The 16534-nt window shown below is 43.0% G+C and overlaps 2 protein-coding genes across 3 annotated transcripts in view; one reads left to right on the forward strand and one right to left on the reverse strand.

The window, feature by feature from the left end:
- Nucleotides 1-7623, forward strand: part of acvr2aa (activin A receptor type 2Aa) — a 37133-nt gene extending 29510 nt beyond the window's left edge. For both annotated transcript variants that reach the window (XM_028590830.1, XM_028590831.1), the window contains exon 12: nucleotides 5599-7623. In XM_028590830.1, coding sequence (XP_028446631.1) covers nucleotides 5599-5793 — 195 coding nt within the window. In that variant the 3' untranslated portion in view covers nucleotides 5794-7623. The remainder of the gene's footprint in view (nucleotides 1-5598) is intronic.
- LOC114564268 (interferon-induced protein 44) overlaps nucleotides 6512-16534 on the reverse strand; it is a 28098-nt gene continuing 18075 nt past the window's right edge. Inside the window, exons 9-10 of the mRNA XM_028591518.1 lie at nucleotides 14649-14827; nucleotides 6512-6539 (exon numbers count right to left, since the gene is read on the reverse strand). Of these exons, the coding sequence (XP_028447319.1) occupies nucleotides 6512-6539; nucleotides 14649-14827 (207 nt within the window). The remainder of the gene's footprint in view (nucleotides 6540-14648; nucleotides 14828-16534) is intronic.

Below are 16534 nucleotides of genomic sequence, written 5' to 3' on the forward strand. Positions count from 1 at the left end.
GGTCAGTTACACTACATTACCCACAATACACCACAGAAACACAGTCAGTTACACTACATTACCCACAATACACCACTCAGAAACACACGGTCAGTTACACTACATTACCCACAATACACCACTCAGAAACACACGGTCAGTTACACTACATTACCACAATACACCACTCAGAAACACACGGTCAGTTACACTACATTACCCACAATACACCACTCAGAAACACAGAAACACATGAAACACAGTCAGTTACACTACATTACCCACAATACACCACTCAGAAAACACACGGTCAGTTACACTACATTACCCACAATACACCACTCAGAAACACACGGTCAGTTACACTACATTACCCACAATACACCACTGGTCAGTTACACTACATTACCCACAATACACCACTCAGAAACACATGGTCAGTTACACTACATTACCCACAATACACCACTCAGAAACACGTGGTCAGTTACACTACATTACCCACAATACACCACTCAGAAACACGTGGTCAGTTACACTACATTACCCACATTACACCACTCAGAAACACGTGGTCAGTTACACTACATTACCCACAATACACCACTCAGAAACACATGGTCAGTTACACTACATTACCCACAATACACCACTCAGAAACACGTGGTCAGTTACACTACATTACCCACAATACACCACTCAGAAAACACGTGGTCAGTTACACTACATTACCCACAATACACCACTCAGAAACACGTGGTCAGTTACACTACATTACCCACAATACACCACTCAGAAACACGTGGTCAGTTACACTACATTACCCACAATACACCATTCAGAAACACGTGGTCAGTTACACTACATTACCCACAATACACCACTCAGAAACACGTGGTCAGTTACACTACATTACCCACAATACACCACTCAGAAACGCATGGTCAGTTACACTACATTACCCACAATACACCACTCAGAAACACGTGGTCAGTTACACTACATTACCCACAATACACCACTCAGAAACACGTGGTCAGTTACACTACATTACCCACAATACACCACTCAGAAACACATGTTCAGTTGCACTACATTACCCACAATACACCACTCAGAAACACATGTTCAGTTGCACTACATTACCCACAATACACCACTCAGAAACACATGTTCAGTTACACTACATTACCCACAATACACCACTCAGAAACACGTGGTCAGTTACACTACATTACCCACAATACACCACTCAGAAACACATGGTCAGTTACACTACATTACCCACAATACACCACTCAGAAACACGTGGTGTCATTACCCACAATACACCACTCAGAAACACATGTTCAGTTACACTACATTACCCACAATACACCACTCAGAAACACATGGTCAGTTACACTACATTACCCACAATACACCACTCAGAAACACGTGGTCAGTTACACTACATTACCCACAATACACCACTCAGAAACACATGTTCAGTTACACTACATTACCCACAATGTCAGAAACACATGGTCAGTTACACTACATTACCCACAATACTGTGTCAGAAACACGTGGTCAGTTACACTACATTACCCACAATACACCACTCAGAAACACAGTTACACTACATTACCCACAATACACCACTCAGAAACACGTGGTCAGTTACACTACATTACCCACAATACACCACTCAGAAAAACAGTCAGTTAAACTACATTACCCACAATACACCACTCAGAAACACAGTCAGTTACACTACATTACCCACAATACACCACTCAGAAACACAGTCAGTTACACTACATTACCCACAATACACCACTCAGAAACACAGTCAGTTACACTACATTACCCACAATGTGTTTGTGTCTCTGTGTCTGACCGGTGTTGTGTGTGTTTCCGTCTCTGTGTCTGACCGGTGTTGTGTGTGTTTGTGTCTCTGTGTCTGACCGGTGTTGTGTGTGTTTCCGTCTCTGTGTCTGACCGGTGTTGTGTGTGTTTCGTCTCTGTGTCTGACCGGTGTTGTGTGTTTCCGTCTCTGTGTCTGACCGGTGTTGTGTGTGTTTCCGTCTCTGTGTCTGACCGGTGTTGTGTGTGTTTCCGTCTCTGTGTCTGACCGGTGTTGTGTGTGTTTCCGTCTCTGTGTCTGACCGGTGTTGTGTGTGTTTCCGTCTCTGTGTCTGACCGGTGTTGTGTGTGTTTGTGTCTCTGTGTCTGACCGGTGTTGTGTGTGTTTCCGTCTCTGTGTCTGACCGGTGTTGTGTGTTTGTGTCTCTGTGTCTGACCGGTGTTGTGTGTGTTTCTGACTCTGTGTCTGACCGGTGTTGTGTGTGTTTGTGTCTCTGTGTCTGACCGGTGTTGTGTGTGTTTGTGTCTCTGTGTCTGACCGGTGTTTGTGTGTTTGTGTCTCTGTGTCTGACCGGTGTTGTGTGTGTTTGTGTCTCTGTGTCTGACCGGTGTTGTGTGTGTTTGTGTCTCTGTGTCTGACCGGTGTTGTGTGTGTTTGTGTCTCTGTGTCTGACCGGTGTTGTGTGTGTGTCTCTGTGTCTGACCGTGTTGTTTGTGTCTCTGTGTCTGACCGGTGTTGTGTGTGTTTCTGACTCTGTGTCTGACCGGTGTTGTGTGTGTTTCTGACTCTGTGTCTGACCGGTGTTGTGTGTGTTTGTGTCTCTGTGTCTGACCGGTGTTGTGTGTGTTTGTGTCTCTGTGTCTGACCGGTGTTGTGTGTGTTTGTGTCTCTGTGTCTGACCGGTGTTGTGTGTGTTTGTGTCTCTGTGTCTGACCAGTGTTGTGTGTGTTTGTGTCTCTGTGACTGACCGGTGTTGTGTGTGTTTGTGTCTCTGTGACTGACCTGTGTTGTGTGTGTTTGTGTCTCTGTGTCTGACCGGTGTTGTTTGTGTCTCTGTGTCTGACCGGTGTTGTGTGTGTTTGTGTCTCTGTGTCTGACCGGTGTTGTGTGTGTTTGTGTCTCTGTGTCTGACCGGTGTTGTGTGTGTTTGTGTTTGTGTCTGACCGTGTTGTTTGTGTCTGTGTCTGCCCGGTGTTGTGTGTGTTTGTGTCTCTGTGTCTGACCGGTGTTGTGTGTTTGTGTCTCTGTGTCTGACCGGTGTTGTGTGTGTTTGTGTCTCTGTGTCTGACCGGTGTTGTGTGTGTTTGTGTCTCTGTGTCTGACCGGTGTTGTGTGTGTTTGTGTCTCTGTGTCTGACCGGTGTTGTGTGTGTTTGTGTCTCTGTGTCTGACCGGTGTTGTGTGTGTTTGTGTCTCTGTGTCTGACCGTGTTGTGTGTGTTTGTGTTCTGTGTCTGACCGGTGTTGTGTGTGTTTGTGTCTCTGTGTCTGACCGGTGTTGTGTGTGTTTGTGTCTCTGTGTCTGACCGGTGTTGTGTGTGTTTGTGTCTCTGTGTCTGACCGGTGTTGTGTGTGTTTGTGTCTCTGTGTCTGACCGGTGTTGTGTGTGTTTGTGTCTCTGTGTCTGACCAGTGTTGTGTGTGTTTGTGTCTCTGTGTCTGACCGGTGTTGTGTGTGTTTGTGTCTCTGTGTCTGACCGGTGTTGTGTGTGTTTGTGTCTCTGTGTCTGACCGGTGTTGTGTGTGTTTGTGTCTCTGTGTCTGACCGGTGTTGTGTGTGTTTGTGTCTCTGTGTCTGACCAGTGTTGTGTGTGTTTGTGTCTCTGTGTTTGTGTCTCTGTGTCTGACCAGTGTTGTGTGTGTTTGTGTCTCTGTGTCTGACCGGTGTTGTGTGTGTTTGTGTCTCTGTGTCTGACCGGTGTTGTGTGTGTTTGTGTCTCTGTGTCTGACCGGTGTTGTGTGTGTTTGTGTTCTGTGTCTGACCGGTGTTGTGTGTGTTTGTGTCTCTGTGTCTGACCAGTGTTGTGTGTGTTTTGTCTCTGTGTTTGTGTCTCTGTGTCTGACCAGTGTTGTGTGTGTTTGTGTCTCTGTGTCTGACCGGTGTTGTGTGTGTTTGTGTCTCTGTGTCTGACCGGTGTTGTGTGTGTTTGTGTCTCTGTGTCTGACCGGTGTTGTGTGTGTTTGTGTCTCTGTGTCTGACCGGTGTTGTGTGTGTTTGTGTCTCTGTGTCTGACCGGTGTGTTGTGTGTGTTTCTGTCTGTGTCTGACCGGTGTTGTGTGTGTTTGTGTCTCTGTGTCTGACCGGTGTTGTGTGTGTTTGTGTCTCTGTGTCTGACCGGTGTTGTGTGTGTTTGTGTCTCTGTGTCTGACCGGTGTTGTGTGTGTTTGTGTCTCTGTGTCTGACCGGTGTTGTGTGTGTTTGTGTGTCTGTGTCTGACCGGTGTTGTGTGTGTTTGTGTCTGTGTCTGACCGGTGTTGTGTGTTTGTGTCTGTGTCTGACCGGTGTTGTGTGTGTTTGTGTCTCTGTGTCTGACCGGTGTTGTGTGTGTTTGTGTCTCTGTGTCTGACCGGTGTTGTGTGTGTTTGTGTCTCTGTGTCTGACCGGTGTTGTGTGTGTTTGTGTCTCTGTGTCTGACCAGTGTTGTGTTGTTTGTGTCTCTGTGTTTGTGTCTCTGTGTCTGACCAGTGTTGTGTGTGTTTGTGTCTGTGTGTTTGTGTTTGTGTCTCTGTGTCTGACCGGTGTTGTGTGTGTTTGTGTCTCTGTGTCTGACCGGTGTTGTGTGTGTTTGTGTCTCTGTGTCTGACCGGTGTTGTGTGTGTTTGTGTCTCTGTGTCTGACCGGTGTTGTGTGTGTTTGTGTCTCTGTGTCTGACCAGTGTTGTGTGTGTTTGTTGTCTGTGTTTGTGTCTCTGTGTCTGACCAGTGTTGTGTGTGTTTGTGTCTCTGTGTCTGACCGGTGTTGTGTGTGTTTGTGTCTCTGTGTCTGACCGGTGTTGTGTGTGTTTGTGTCTCTGTGTCTGACCGGTGTTGTGTGTGTTTGTGTCTCTGTGTCTGACCGGTGTTGTGTGTGTTTGTGTCTCTGTGTCTGACCGGTGTTGTGTGTGTTTCTGACCGGTGTTGTGTGTGTTTGTGTCTCTGTGTCTGACCGGTGTTGTGTGTGTTTGTGTCTCTGTGTCTGACCGGTGTTGTGTGTGTTGTGTCTCTGTGTCTGACCGGTGTTGTGTGTGTTTGTGTCTCTGTGTCTGACCGGTGTTGTGTGTGTTTGTGTCTCTGTGTCTGACCGTGTTTGTGTGTCTGTGTCTGTGTCTGACCGGTGTTGTGTGTGTTTGTGTCTCTGTGTCTGACCGGTGTTGTGTGTGTTTGTGTCTCTGTGTCTGACCGGTGTTGTGTGTGTTTGTGTCTCTGTGTCTGACCGGTGTTGTGTGTGTTTGTGTCTCTGTGTCTGACCGGTGTTGTGTGTGTTTGTGTCTCTGTGTCTGACCGGTGTTGTGTGTGTTTGTGTCTCTGTGTCTGACCGGTGTTGTGTGTGTTTGGGTCTATGTGTCTGACCGGTGTTGTGTGTGTTTGTGTCTCTGTGTCTGACCGGTGTTGTGTGTGTTTGTGTCTCTGTGTCTGACCGGTGTTGTGTGTGTTTGTGTCTCTGTGTCTGACCGGTGTTGTGTGTGTTTGTGTCTCTGTGTCTGACCGGTGTTGTGTGTGTTTGTGTCTCTGTGTCTGACCGGTGTTGTGTGTGTTTGTGTCTCTGTGTCTGACCGGTGTTGTGTGTGTTTCAGGGTCTGTCTTTGCTCTGTGAGACGATGGAGGAATGCTGGGACGGTGAGGCTGAGGCTCGGCTGTCGGCCGGCTGCGTGGAGGAGCGCGTCGTGCAGATGCAGCGGCAGACGAGCGTCACGGCGCCCGAGGACATCGTCACGGTGGTCACCATGGTAACCAACGTGGACTACCCGCCCAAAGAGTCGAGCCTATGACGAGACGGAGCGGGGACTCGGGTGAATCTGAGGAGTATTTACAGTTTACAGCCGCCATGTTAGCGGACTGTCTCTCTGCTCAGGCTCAACGCCTTTAACATACCCAGGGTGGGATCACGTTGGCTCAAATCTCCCGAAATCCTGCAGAAGAACTGCCGAAAACTCGCTGTCCACCCTGCTGATGACGACGCAGGATGGACAGCCAGATCCTGTTTTATACTACAAAATAAAAGACTTCCTGGACAGAGTTTTTCTACGATAATGTGACGATAGATTTGAGTGTAGTGTTGTTGCCGCCTGCTGCGTGTTTCTCTGATGTGATGCCAATAAGAAACAGCTGCTGAATGTGTGTATCATACAGAGGATTATATATGAATACAGATATTTAGTTTGTCCCCCGAGAGTCCAACAATCAGCTCATAGACACAGAACCTCCCTGAAGACTCCACACGGAGAATGAAGTCGGAGAGATAACGGGAAATAAAACAAGTTCATAATGTTGGAAACAAACTAATTCATAACGAGACGAAAGATTCTTCACATTTCAAACATTAAAACGTCAGGAAACAGAAACGATGTTTCTCTTAAATCAGATTCAGTTCATCAAACTAATTTAAAACCCTTGTGTTGTCTTCCCGTCAACCTTGAATAAAACAGTTTTTTAACGTTTTAAATTAAATCTTCTACACATTTTCAGCTCTTATTTCTACGTCTGTTTCTATTTTATATCAAACAGGTCAAAGGACCTGAAGGCAACACAAGGGTCACAAGTTTAAACTCTGTCAAACTGCACCAACGAGACCAGTACTAGGACAGTATTAGTACCGTTAATGAGACCAGTACTACAAGTACCAGTACCGTTAATGAGACCAGTACTACCAGTACCAGTACCGTTAACGGGACCGGTACTACCAGTACCAGTACCGTTAATGAGACCAGTACTAGTACCGTTAATGAGACCAATACTAGGACAGTATTAGTACCGTTAATGAGACCAGTACTACAAGTACCAGTACCGTTAATGAGACCAGTACCAGTACCGTTAATGAGACCAGTACTACCAGTACCAGTACCGTTAATGAGACCAGTACTAGTACCGTGAATGAGACCAGTACCAGTACCGTTAATGAGACCAGTACTACCAGTACCAGTACCGTTAATGAGACCAGTACTACCAGTACCGTTAATGAGACCAGTACTACCAGTACCAGTACTGTTAATGAGACCAGTACCAGTACCGTTAATGAGACCAGTACTACCAGTACCAGTACCGTTAACGAGACCAATACTATGACAGTATTAGTACCGTTAATGAGACCAATTCTACCAGTACCAGTACTGTTAATGAGACCAGTACCAGTACCGTTAATGAGACCAATACTAGGACAGTATTAGTACCGTTAATGAGACCAGTACTACAAGTACCAGTACCGTTAACGAGACCAGTACTACCAGTACCAGTACCGTTAATGAGACCAGTACCAGTACCGTTAACGAGACCAATACTAGGACAGTATTAGTACCGTTAATGAGACCAATTCTACCAGTACCAGTACTGTTAATGAGACCAGTACCAGTACCGTTAACGAGACCAATACTAGGACAGTATTAGTACTGTTAATGAGACCAATACTACCAGTACCAGTACCGTTAATGAGACCAATACTAGGACAGTATTAGTACCGTTAATGAGACCAATACTACCAGTACCAGTACCGTTAACGAGACCAATACTAGGACAGTATTAGTACTGTTAATGAGACCAGTACCAGTACCGTTAACGAGACCAATACTAGGACAGTATTAGTACTGTTAATGAGACCAATACTACCAGTACCAGTACCGTTAATGAGACCAGTACCAGTACCGTTAACGAGACCAATACTAGGACAGTATTAGTACCGTTAATGAGACCAATTCTACCAGTACCAGTACTGTTAATGAGACCAGTACCAGTACTGTTAACGAGACCAATACTAGGACAGTATTAGTACTGTTAATGAGACCAGTACTAGGACAGTATTAGTACCGTTAATGAGACCAATTCTACCAGTACCAGTACTGTTAATGAGACCAGTACCAGTACCGCTATTATCGAGACCAATACTAGGACAGTATTAGTACCGTTAATGAGACCAATACTAGGACAGTATTAGTACTGTTAATGAGACCAGTACTAGGACAGTATTAGTACCGTTAATGAGACCAATTCTACCAGTACCAGTACTGTTAATGAGACCAGTACCAGTACCGTTAACGAGACCAATACTAGGACAGTATTAGTACCGTTAATGAGACCAATACTAGGACAGTATTAGTACTGTTAATGAGACCAGTACTAGGACAGTATTAGTACCGTTAATGAGACCAATTCTACCAGTACCAGTACTGTTAATGAGACCAGTACCAGTACCGTTAACGAGACCAATACTAGGACAGTATTAGTACCGTTAATGAGACCAATACTACCAGTACCAGTACCGTTAATGAGACCAGTACTAGGACAGTATTAGTACGTTTAACGGTACTAATACCTAAAGGAGCGATACCCTAAAACATGTGAAGATGTCACCATGGAAACAGATGTTTTATTGATCAGGATATTAATCAATAACCGGTTGGGTTTCACGTTATTTCTTTGACTCATCTAGAAGATTTAAATCAGAAAGACAATCATCATGAGTTAGTCCAGATGTTGGAGATGATAATCATCTGTTATAATTTAACATGTTTTCTTTTATTTTGAAATCCATCCTGCTGGTTTCCTGTCTGTGGTTCCTTCTGATGTAACAGCTCGTCGACCTGTAGGACCCCCCCACCCCACAGACAGAGAGGCGTTCAGGGACCTGTAGGACCCCCCCACACAGACAGAGAGGCGTTCAGGGACCTGTAGGACCCCCCACACAGACAGAGAGGCGTTCAGGGACCTGTAGGACCCTCCCCCCACACAGACAGAGAGGCGTTCAGGGACCACATGATTACAGAACTCACCACCTAATAACTAGAGCATCACATAGAGAGACGTTCAGGGACCTATAGGACCCCCCCCAGACAGATGCGTTCAGGGACCTGTAGGAGTTTGTTGTTATTATCTGGTCTGTTTGTGACAGGAAGCCAGACGTGCACACTCTGTACATATGAATGATTTCAGCATGAGTTAGTTTTTAATGTTAATACGACAAATAGATTTTATATCATCATGTGTTTTATGTTGAAAACTCTGAACAACTTCCTGTGGAGGACAAGTGTGTGTGTGTGTGTGTGTGTGTGTGTGTGTGTGTGTGTGTGTGTGTGTGTGTGTGTGTGTGTGTGTGTGTGTGTGTGTGTGTGTGTGTGTGGCGTGTGTGTATATTCTGTGTGTGTGTGTGTGTGTGCGTATATATATCTGTGTGTGTGTGTGTGTAAGTGTCTCTCTCTCTGTCTGTGTGTGTGTGTGTGTGTGTGTTTGTGTGTCTGTGTGTGTGTGTGTGTGTGTGTGTTTGTGTGTCTGTGTGTGTGTGTGTGTGTGTGTGTCTGTCTGTCTGTCTGTCTGTCTGTCTGTCTGTCTGTGTGTGTGTGTGTGTGTGTGTGTGTGTGTGTGTCTGTCTGTCTGTGTGTGTGTGTGTGTGTGTGTCTGTCTCTCTCTGTGTGTGTGTCTGTCTCTGTGTCTCTCTGCGTCTGTGTATGTGTCTGTGTGTATGCATGTGTGTGTTTCTGTCTGTGTGTGTTTCTGTGTGTGTGTGTGTGTGTGTGTGTGTGTCTCCTGTTTTTATTTAAATGTATTATTTCAGTGTATTCTGTGTGTTAATAAAGTTTTCTCCGAGCCCGGCCAATAATCTGACAGCAGTTTATTTCCTCTCTTCTCTCTGAGTTCATATCTGAAACTAAAAACTATTCTCAGATATGAACTCAGTGAGTCAGACGTTGTTTTATTTAAATGATGTCAAAATAAAAGTCTGTTCCTCAGTTGTTCTTCTTGTGTCTGAAGAGTAAATCAGGATGAATAAATGAAAGCAGGAGTTTAAAGGATGTTTCTTTATGGTTTCTCTAATATGAAAGATTGGTGTTTGTATTTATTTCAGTGAAGTGATGATCCCGCGGTGCGTTCGCTGTCTGTCGGCAGACTGAGTGTTTCTGTTTGTTGAATATTGTCCAGAAGAAATAAAGCTGTGAGTGCTCTGAATCAGGTTTTTATTAAAGGATGAAACCAAATGATATTCTGTATGAAGAATGTTTCTCATATCTGAACATATCTTAACGCTTCCTGTGTTTAGGACTACAAGTGGAGTCCAGCAGGAACTGGGATGGATCGTTAGTTTGGATCAGCTTCCTGTTTCATCTTTCTGTTTCCTGTTTCATCTTTCTGTTTCCTGTTTCATCTTTCTGTTTCCTGTAACACACCAACAAACCAACATATGATCCATCTGATGTCTTTGAGTTCTGGACCAGTTATTATTGATCTCTGATCTCTTTGAGTTCTGGACCAGTTATTTTGAGTTCTGAGTTCTGGACCAGTTATTATTGATCTTGATTGAGTTCTGGACCAGTTATTATTAATCTCTGATCTCTGTGGGTTCTGGACCAGTTATTATTGAGTTCTTTGAGTTCTGGGACCAGTTATTATTGATCTCTGATCTCTTTGAGTTCTGGGACCAGTTATTATTGATCTCTGATCTCTCTGAGTTCTGGACCAGTTATTATTAATCTCTGATCTCTCTGAGTTCTGGACCAGTTATTATTGATCTCTGATCTCTGTGGGTTCTGGACCAGTTATTATTAATCTCTGATCTCTGTGGGTTCTGGACCAGTTATTATTGATCTCTGATCTCTTTGAGTTCTGGGACCAGTTATTATTGATCTCTGATCTCTGTGGGTTCTGGACCAGTTATTATTGATCTCTGATCTCTCTGAGTTCTGGACCAGTTATTATTGATCTCTGATCTCTTTGAGTTCTGGGACCAGTTATTATTGATCTCTGAGTTCTGGACCTTAATGGTCTGCTCTGGTGTCAGAGCTCCAACCGGTGGTCAGACAAACAACTGCACATCTATTCATGTCACCAACATGCTGTAGAAACAAAAATAATTTGTAAATCACTAATGTCTGGAAAATAAAATAGTGTTCTGTAGTCAAAGACATGAATTAAACAGTTAGTTAACCAGCATTAAAATCATCAGTTCTTACAGAACGGAGCAGCACCAGGATCGGTTGTCTAGACGAATATGTATGTTTATTTTAAAACAACCACTAGTAGATTAAGTGTTCACAAAGTAACAGTAACAGCAAAGTCTTTTTCTGATACTTTGTGAGAAATTCTAAGATGTTACGGACTACTTGTTTCTATAATAGGCATACATAAATCACAATCATACTAGGCTAAATATAGGCTACCATCTGGGCCTGCACGGCGGCAGGAAACAGACACAGAGACGTAAGCCTCCGTGTCTCTACCTCATGATGATATCGGTACACCAAACGTAGATTTGCACTCTGGAGTTGGGCTGATGAGCTCTGCCATGAGACCCTGAATATCAGATCATCCAAAATGTCTTTGTGGACGTGAAGCAGTGTCATGTGTGAAAGTCTACTCAGAGTGATAGTGCTACGGAGCCAGGTCATCAGGCCATGAAGAGCTGAGAAAGACCTTTCAGAGTCAGCAGTAGACACCGGTAAACAAAGGCACAGGTGGATCAGCTGTTCCACCTCGGTGAAGTCCTTGTGTGGCTGTGAGGCGTCCGATGCAATTTTGCTCGGAGCCACCATGTCAGGAGTAAGGATTGTCTCAGACGCGCAGCAGCTGACTTCTAAACAACTTAAATGTTAATGAACTGTGTCCCTTCTACTCCCGCCACCTCATTACTAATCACTTCCAAACTACCAGCTGTATAGGTGATCAGCCAAAATACACCATATCCATACCCTAATCACAAATCACCCGTGACAGACAGAAACAGGCAATATCATAATAAACCATAGTTAATTATATTAACAGAATATGGAAAAACATAAAATAGCATAAATGGCTCCAACAGTGAGTGTGCATGCTATGCATAGGCTGAATCACAGTCACATCAAGACAAATGTGATTGGCCAATACACACTGAAGATAAATTAAATAATTTTAAAATTGCTAAAATCATCCCTCTTTTTACCCCACACCCCAAACATGACATACAAAATGTTGTGGAACAGAAACAACAACCAGAGATATTCATAAGCTATAATTTTATTGTCATCACAGTTTTAGAGCTTGGCCACCAGGGGGTGCTGCAGCACCATCACTTCCTGCGCCTATGCACAGGTATGTCAGTCTGGGATACACTTTACAGACTTGATGACATTTAACAAACAAATGAATTCCATCAGACCTCAGCACACGCCTCATACGGGGACCAGAGAGAGTAGCAGCAGAAGACCAGGATCAGGCTTTATTTCAGGGGTCTGATCTGGGATCTGTGGGAGTAAGTTTATGCTTCATAGGCCACTAGAGATCTATCTGATTAATGAGAGTCTGTGTGTGTGTCAGTGTGTGTGTGTCTCTGTGTGTGTGTCTGTGTGTGTCTGTCTGTGTGTGTGTGTCTGTGTGTGTGTGTGTGTGTGTGTGTGTGTGTGTCTCTATGTGTCTGTCTGTGTGTGTGTCTCTGTGTGTGTGTCTGTGTGTGTCTGTCTGTGTGTGTCTGTCTGTGTGTGTGTGTGTGTGTGTGTGTGTGTGTGTGTGTGTGTGTGTGTGTGTGTGTGTGTGTCTGTCTGTGTGTGTCTGTCTGTGTGTGTGTGTGTGTGTGTGTGTGTCTCTATGTGTCTGTCTGTGTGTGTCTGTGTGTGTTCAAGTTAAGCTGTTTGTTTTAAATACAAACTTCTTCCTTAAACTCCTGCCAAGAACACTGTCAGTCTTTAGCAAGTGTTGTTCCTATAGAAGTAAACACTTCTCTTTCTAACAGTTGTTAAAACTTGCACAAGAACTGATTTTTATTAAACAAGTATTTACTTGCTGTATTTCTTGTGGTTAAAATATGAATCACTGCATTACAACACGGTTGTTATGTTCCAGGTCTCTATAAGTGGAGTTAAAAGTTAGTTTCTAGGACTGATGGGATCAACTATCTTTTAAATTGCTCCAGTATTCAATTCAACTTTATCTATAGTATCAGATCTCAACAGGAGTTATTTTGGGACCCTTTCCAGATAGAGGAGGTCTAGACAACACAAGTCAATGCAGCCAGCACATTAAAATCCCAAATATTACAGCTGATGCTTTGACTCTGCTGAACAACAACCAACCAGAGGTTGATCTTATTATTGATTTTAACTGCTCTTTAATGTTTTATGTAAAGCACTTTGAATTGCCCTGTTGCTGAAATGTGCTCTACAAATAAAGCTGCCTTGCCTTGTCTTATGTATCATCAGGTCTGATACCAGTAAAGTCACATGAAGAAAGTTCAAGCACTCATTGTGAAATACTATTAGTTGTAGATCTCCCGCACATCTATTGCCGGAAGAGCCTACCGGTGAAGTAGGAGCAAGAAGCAAGAGAACAGAAGAAGAGAACAACAAAATGGCAGAGTTTGAGGTTAACATTGAACGCGATGATGAGTGGCTCAAGTTTTAAAGTCGCCCGTACCTATTCGAGCCTGAGCTACAACTAATGGAGGAGAATGGGAGAGCTAGCTACTTAGCTAGCTAGCTCGCAGCGCTAGCAGCAGAGAGTAGAAGCCATCAGACAAGTGCTATTTAAATAAAGCACTTGCTCTAAGTTATTCAGCTGATAACACTAACTCTCCCAAAATTAGACCAAGGGGAAAAAAGCTTATGGGGGGGTGTTTGGCTCAAGGTGATAGTGCAAAGGACCCTAGGGTGAAATTCCTCCAAACCATCACTTTAAGATACAACTATTTAAAACACTTTAAAAGTATTAGTATCTTCCGGAGCAAATGTGAGTAGGTCACACAGTAGTGTCAGCACCTGTGTTCCATATTATGCATTAAAATACAACATTTGCATATTGCTGTTCATTTAAGTACTGTTAATATTTAATGTTGTGACAGTCATTATTACTGTTATATTGCTGTATGAAGCATAGGATGTTCCTAGAAGTTTGATGAATATATTACGGCAGTTGTTGAGATAATTAGAAAAGGCTTATACAGTTGCCACATGTGTTTTAAATGGATTAAATAGATTTTTTTTTCAATTATTGTATTGTGTAAAGTACCAAGCTGTGGCCAAATTCTGAAATTAATGAAAATATGAAGACCCAAGGCAGTTGTATCTTTTAAAAGTATAGGGCATCTATAGAAGTATGTTCAACTGGATTGTACTATTACATTCTTTTTGTTAAAACGATATGGAGGATATTAGTAATACTTGTACCAATGCTTTCTTGCGATAAAGTCAAATGTTTGCTATGAGAAAAATATTTGAAAGAACTGCCATTAATTATCTGTGGGACTTTGCAAGTCATTATGTTTTCACAAGAACTCCCAATTAAATTTATTATCAACACAAATTTTATTGTGTAAACATATTTTTTTATATTGGTACGCTAGACTCAGGTTTAATCAGAATATTTTCTAATCAATCCAATCAAGCTGAAACAGCCCGAGAGGTGTGTATTGTCTGTGTCATAAGGGGGGAGGAGGATCCTTTCCAGCCACCATAGGACGTCGGGATGGTATTTGAAGGTGTGGAAGTCCTTAACGAGCCTAAGAATGGGCCTGTATCCATCACCTGTTTAACATGGTCAGATGCATGTGGGGTTCTAGAATTGAGCAGAATAATTTGGACATTGTAAATATGCAGCACTGATAAGAGAACTTGAATGCTGTTGTTCATTGCACCCTCAGCAGATGAACTGTATTTACATTATGTGACATTCATACATTCTGGATCTTTTTTCAATGGATTTGGCAATGAAGTCGTCTCCAAAGTCGATCATTTTTCTCAGTGCACTCAGGATCAGAGTGTCGACATCGTCACTGATGTCGATTTCATCACAGTAGTTCTTCACAGGAAAGATGCAGTTCACTGGGATTCCCACTGAAGCACTGAAGTCATGTACCTGAGTGTTAAACAATTTGAGTTATTGTGTGTTTTCTGTGCTCATGTACTGAAAATATTTGGACTACAGAGTTAAAACTTTAGTCCGTAACTTTTTGATATTAATGAATGTCAATTACATTTAAGCCATTGCTAAATGAGTTGATACAAAGCTAATTAAAGCTGCAAGCAGTGTTGAACGGGCCTAAAGCAATTAATACAATTTAAAATTAAATCCTGAAACAAACAGGATGCCAGTGGAGCGTGGCAAAAACCGTTGTAATGTGATCACGCTTTTTAGTCCCAGTTAAAAGTCGAGCTGCTGCGTTCTAGACTAACTGTAACCGACGAAGGGATGACTGATCCAATCCAACATACAATGAGTTACAGTAGTCTAAATGGCACGTAATCAATGCATGTACTGTATGTATCAGTATAACATGTAGACCACACATATGTTTCATGTAAATCGGATGATGTTTGTCAGGCTGATTTCCTGTTGCCACCAGGGGGTGCTATAACCAAAAGTCAATATTAGCCTGTAGATGTCCTCAAGCTAGGACTCTTGTCAATCGTGGGAAATTTTTGGCAGCTTTCTCATGCTTTTAATGACTTTACATCAATGAAGTCTTGCGATGACACAGACAGAATTTGAAGTCGATCGGATGAGATCTGTAGGAGGAGTTTGTTAAAGTATAGCACATATAGTTTTAGGCCTACTTCCTGTTGCCTGTTGGAAAGCCTGTCCACCCCCCCTGCAGGTGAAAAAAAAAAATCTGTATCTTAAAACTGCATTTTCATATGTCTCTTTGTAGCTTTGCTTATTTAAAGCTAATGTACTTGCACTTACTACTTGTTGTCTGGAGTATGAACCTTTAGTAGTACAGTTGAAAGCACTTAATTGTAAGTTGCTTTGGATAAAAGCATCAGCTAAATGACATGTAATGTAATGTAATGTAATGTAATGACATGTAATGACATGTAATGTAATGTAATGACATGTAATGACATGTAATGTAATGTAATGACATGTAATGTAATGACATGTAATGTAATGACATGTAATGTAATGTAATGTAATGACATATAATGTAATGTAATGTAATGTAATGACATGTAATGTAATGTAATGTAATGTAATGACATGTAATGGTTATTGGGAGCTCTATACGCGATATGTGAAGCCAGCTCTGGTTATTGGGAGCTCTATACGCGATATGTGAAGCCAGCTCTGGTTATTGGGAGCTCTATACTGCGATATGTGAAGCCAGCTCTGGTTATTGGGAGCTCTATACTGCGATATGTGAAGCCGGCTCTGGTTATTGGGAGCTCTATACTGCAATATGTGAAGCCGGCTCTGGTTATTGGGAGCTCTATACTGCAATATGTGAAGCCAGCTCTGGTTATTGGGAGCTCTATACTGCGATATGTGAAGCCGGCTCTGGTTATTGGGAGCTCTATACTGCAATATGTGAAGCCAGCTCTGGTTATTGGGAGCTCTATACTGCGATATGTGAAGCCAGCTCTGGTTATTGGGAGCTCTATACTGCAATATGTGAAGCCAGCTCTGGTTATTGGGAGCTCTATACTGCGATATGTGAAGCCGGCTCTGGTTATTGGGAGCTCTATACTGCGATATGTGAAGCCAGCTCTGGTTATTGGGAGCTCTATACTGTGATATGTGAAGCCAGCTCTGGTTATTGGGAGCTCTATACTGCGATATGTGAAG

The sequence above is a fragment of the Perca flavescens genome, chromosome 11, assembly GCF_004354835.1.
Source record: "Perca flavescens isolate YP-PL-M2 chromosome 11, PFLA_1.0, whole genome shotgun sequence".
Lineage (NCBI taxonomy): Eukaryota > Metazoa > Chordata > Actinopteri > Perciformes > Percidae > Perca > Perca flavescens.